The 5,136-nt window shown below is 49.4% G+C and overlaps 1 protein-coding gene across 1 annotated transcript in view; it reads right to left on the bottom strand.

Annotated features, from left to right (window-relative positions):
* The window catches only part of LOC113457377 (HIG1 domain family member 1C-like), a 68,980-nt gene extending 67,044 nt beyond the window's left edge, over nucleotides 1-1,936 (bottom strand). Inside the window, exon 1 of the mRNA XM_026784630.1 lies at nucleotides 1,846-1,936. Coding sequence (XP_026640431.1) covers nucleotides 1,846-1,936 — 91 coding nt within the window. The remainder of the gene's footprint in view (nucleotides 1-1,845) is intronic.
* Nucleotides 1,937-5,136: the final 3,200 nt, after the last annotated feature.

Below are 5,136 nucleotides of genomic sequence, written 5' to 3'. Positions count from 1 at the left end.
GGCACACACCTGTAATCTCAGCAGCTACACTAGTTAGCCATAGAAGCCGGGTGGTGGCGGTGCACACCTTTAACCCCAGCAACCACACTAGTTAGCCATAGAGGCTGGGTGGTGGTGGTGGTGCACGCCTTTAATCCCAGCAGTCACACTAGTCAGCCATAGAGGCCAGGTGGTGGTGCTAGTGCACGCCTATAATCAGCACTAGAGAGGAGTAGAAGACGGGAGGAGACAGCTCTCAGTCTTTATTTCTGGAGGCAGGATCACCCACTTTTGGTCTGAGGTAGTGGTAAGAGTCAGTGGCTGGCTGCTTTGCTTTTCTGATCTTCAGGTTGAACCCTAATATCTGTCTCTGGGTTTTTTATTATTTGTGTTACACTGAGCAGAAGAGAAAATGTACACTTACAAACTGTTATAAGAAGAGATCTCTGTGAGTTTGAATCTAGCCTGGTCTACATAGGGAGTTCCAGGTTAGCTAAGGCTACATAGGGAAGTCCTGTCTTAAAAAATAAGAAAAATCATAGATTTATTTTGATTTATCTCACAGTGCTTCAAATTGGACCCCAGGGCCTACGTGTTGGAGGCAAGCACTCTAGTTCTGGGTCCCATCCCAATAAATCATATTTGATGGAAGTGATTTCAGATAATCAATAGGAGTATTTTGTAAATTATCTGTATGACACAGTCCATCCTGTGGCAAAATATCCTGTAACTGTTGTTAAAATTACAAAAGCTAAATGAAACTTCAACAAGACATACAAACTTTATCCTTATTTGTTTCCTAGTTAAAACCCGGCTCTTCCCTTGATCAAGTCCAGTTCTGTCCTCACTAAAAGGTTCTGTCCCTTTGGGAGATCTAAGTCAGCGCCATTCTGTTCCCAGTGTCTGTGGTCTGCAGGTAATTGAGTTTAGCCGGGAGCTTTCATCTTTGTGCATTAGACACACTGTTCCGGCAGAACACTGCCTTAATGTGTAACAGACGCGGGGGCTAATTTGTCATTACCAGGATCTAAGGGGCTTGTTTTTCCTTCTGTTGTCTCCCTCTTTTGAGGCAGGGTCTTTCGTGGCTCACGCTGGTCTTGGTCTTACTCTGTAGTGATGTTGACCTTGGAATTCAGATCTTTCTGAGTGCTGGACTTAGTGATCTGCCAACCTGCACTCATCCGTAAGACTTGAACCTAGCACTGTGAACAAGCTAGGCCAACTCCACCAACTGAGCTACATCCCAGCCCCCTAGGAGTAAAGTTCTCAATCATACTTGACAGTGATGTGGGGAAAACCTGTAACAGCAAACGCCAAGACTTCCAATTGATGCGCAGAACAGAGAGAGGCGGTTCTAGCCGACCCTCAGGATGATGAACTGTTGCTCCGGTCCTCAGCCAGAAACGTGGGTCAATTCAGGGTGTTCTGTTTGAGTCCGTGTGAACTAATAATTTTAGATGAACCTCTAGGGGCTGACAAGATGACCCAGCAGGCAAGGGTGCTTGCTTCCAAGACTGATGTTCTAGGTTTGACCCCTGGAGCCCACATTAGCGGAAGAAGAGAACCAGTTCCCAAAAGTTGTCCTTTGACATGCTTGCTGTGGCATGTGTGTGACAGCCCCCCCCCAATAAAAGAGTAAATATAAAAACATTACATAGGCCTGGGATGAAGTGTGTAAAACTGAATAAAAGGATAGCTAAGATCCACTGTTGTGTGAACTAGAAAGTATCCCCCAAGCTCAACCCATGCTGCCCTGAGGGTCACGCTTTGGAGAATCAGAATGCATGCACACGGGCAGAGTCACCCCAGAGAGGATGAGCTCCTTCTCATTGTGGTTTTCCAAGGACCGTCACGGCAGGTACTTACCCACAGGGACGAACGGGGAGTCTCTTGATTTCCTGAGGAGACGGGACAGCTGGCCTTCATCCTCAGCTGCTGACCACTCGTCTGATGGCATACTTCTTTCTAGGGACAACGGGGACCTGTGTGGTTGCTGTCATCCCAAGAACCTGTTTCCCGCTGCTACGCTGCTCAGAGCCTGTCTGCTCACCAGAAATAGGCAGCTTTCCTTCTGTCCATCTCACTTTTCACTGCAACTGAATCCCAAACGGCGGCGGGGGCAGGGGTAGTACAATAAATGTGGAGAGAGAACCTGGTGGGCAGAGTCCTTGAATACAACACCTTGGTCCCCATCCAGTCCCCTTTCCCAGTATGACATTTGAAGTCATCTGGGTCCTCAGGACTTCTCCCCAGATACCAAGACCACAGGCTTTCTCTTAGAATGACGTCGCCAGCACAGCCAAAACTAGACTTCTGATGTGCAGGTGATGGGGGTAAAAGTCTTCTGGGCTCCAAAGGATAGGGCTACCGCTCTGCACGATGCACGGTGTGCGGACAACTGCTCAGATATCTACTGAGCACCCCTAGCACCAGGCCAGGCAGCGAGAAGTGACTGTCCTCATCTGCCAGGGGTTAATGAAGACTCGGAGACAACTGAATTGCAACAGACTGAGTGGTCCAGGCTGCTGTGTGCACAGCCCATCTATACATGTGCACACACACGCAGCGCATGGTATTCCAGCCTGGTACATGTGCAGCCCACCTTTACATGTGCACACACACGCAGCACATGATATTCAAACACAGTAGCTCCACTTTATGGATGAAATTTCAACAGAAAATCAAAACCAGCGAGAGGCACCATACCTGCACGTGCTGGAGCCCAGCCGCACTGCTTGCTGACTCCTGCAGGGCCTGAGAAGCACAGGTGTAAGGCTGCCACAGATCCCTGTGATTTCCAGCTAATTGATGATCACAGGAAAACAGACAACCCTGAGGGAGTGGCCAGCTGGCATTGGCTGAGGTCTCCCACCCTCCTGCTAAAGACCCAGAAGCAGCAGCAGCTGCCACGAATGTCAGGCATTGGAAGATTCTAGGTTTCATTTGCTTTTCCAGACAGGGTCTAATGGTATAGATAGTCCTGGCTGCCCTGGAACTCGCTCTGCTTCTGCCTCCTGAGTACTGGGATTAAGATTGTGCGCCACCACATCTGGTTAGAAGAAAGTCTGACTGTTCGGGGGGGTTCCTGGGACCTCTGTGACTGTGACTCTTAGATATCCCTGCCCAGGACTGAAGGGAAGGAAAGTGCGGGGTACCATCAGGGAAATGCCATCCAAATCCAAGATCCAGTTTATCGCTTAGGAATCTGGCACAGTTCTGACCCTGGGCTGGATGGAAGGACACAGCAGATAGGAACAAAAGAGCACTAGCACAGAACAGCTGGGGCTTGCAGCTCAGCCGAAGCGCCTGCCTCGCAGGCATGAAGCCCTAGATCCAAAGCCAAACACAAAATAAAACAGCAGCTCAAGGAAACATGAATGATAGGAGCAAAAAAAATGTCTTCCGATGACCAAAAATCAGATGGACAGCAGATGAAGATGAAGCCAATTATCCTGACTCCAAGGGTTCTAGAAGCCCCTTTGCTTCAGTAGAGGCACCTGCAGGAGACGTCCCACCTGCAGGCTGCACAGATACTCAAGTCCACCAACAGCCTTTAAAAAGGACGGCTGCCTCTCGGCCAATCCAGAGGCTGGGTGGGAAGCAGCGAAGGCCCTGACTGCTGGCAAGAAGATAATTGCGCCCTAGGCCGTGAGCGTGCACCCTGTCCTGGCTTCTGTTGTGCCGTGACACTCTTGAGTCTGCAGAGATCTCCCCATCCTGCCTGCACCTTATTCAAGCTGCAGTTGCACCCATCTCAGCGGGAAGGCCTTCGACCAAGTAGAGTTCACATATTTTTTTTTTCCCTTGCGTCTTTTAACCGGAACTCTGGCATGTGTTCCCTCGCTCTCTCTTCCTCTCCTCTGGTAAGTTGCAGACTGTTTCCTCTCGCTATGCTCTTTGGGTGCATTTGGGCATTCTCTTGCAATAGAAGAAACTCACATTTTGTCACCTGTCTAGAAAAAAAAAAAGAAAAAAGAAAAGAAGGGAGGCTGGGTGGTGGTGCATGCCTTTAGACCCAGCACTTGGGAGGCAGAGGCAGGCAGATCTGAGTTCAAGGCCAGCCTGGTCTACAAGAGCTAACTCCAGGATAGCTAAGACTGTTACACAGAAAAACCTGTCTTAGAAAACAAAACTAAAAAAATGGCTTGCATTTTTTACTGCATATCTCTGTCCTTCAGGGGCGAGGAGCACACCTGTAGATCGAGGACAACCTGTGGGAAATGGGGACCACTTCCACCATGGGGATCCCAGGACTCGAACTCAGACCATTAGGCTTGGCAGCAAGCACTTTACTGGTTGTACCAGTCCACGTGGAGTTTTCTCTAGGATCCAGTCATGTGGCTTGTCATGTCCGTGTGATGGACAGAATGCCTTAGCTGACTTTAACTTTCATGATCCTGATATTTTACCAGTGCAGGCTTTTCCCTTCACAGTTCTGTGAAGCAAACCCGTGGCCTAGAGCCCGCAACCATCCCAGCCTCCAAGCTGGTTATTTTGTAGGATTCGAGCTTGGTTGCCCTGTTTTCTCCTTAGGCTAAGATCAAGCATTTTAGGCAGACTATCTGTGCTGTGTTGTGTGATGCCAAGAGACACCACCTGAAAACAATTCTCCCATCCAGGGCTGTGCTCTTAGCTGTTTACTGCCCTGCTGGGGGTGGCAGTGGGGGGGGGGACTAACCTGTAACATCTGCCAACCTCTATGGTGTAAACAGGCCAATTTCAAGCTAGTGTCCGTGACCGCGTAACCTGTAGAGAAGTGTTTCTCTCCTCTGCTGGTGTTGAAACAGGGTAGAAAGACAGGAAAAGAGAAAGGGACCTCACCCCGGAGCCAAAGTCTCTTGCCAGCTGAGAATCCAGAGGCCCAGGACTTAAAGCTTGCTAGGAGGCTGGTCCACACAGAGACACTATTTATACAGAGGCGGTTTCAAGTGAGAGAGTTAAATGTCAGTGATGCACGTGTAACCTTTGAGCGTGGCCTTGCCCTTTTCCCAGGTGCAAACCAGGTATCTTCTGGGAATTACAAGCAAAACTTTAGAGTTTTGTTTACAATAAAACACCTTGTAGTCAGCCGGGCGATGGTGGCGCATGCCTTTAATCCCAGCACTCGGGAGGCAGAGGCAGGTGGATCTCTGTGAGTTCGAGACCAGCCTGGTCTAC

Source organism: Microtus ochrogaster, chromosome 24 (genome assembly GCF_000317375.1).
Source record: "Microtus ochrogaster isolate Prairie Vole_2 chromosome 24, MicOch1.0, whole genome shotgun sequence".
Lineage (NCBI taxonomy): Eukaryota > Metazoa > Chordata > Mammalia > Rodentia > Cricetidae > Microtus > Microtus ochrogaster.
Note: the sequence above shows the minus strand (reverse complement) of the source record. Positions and strands in the feature narration are given on the sequence as shown.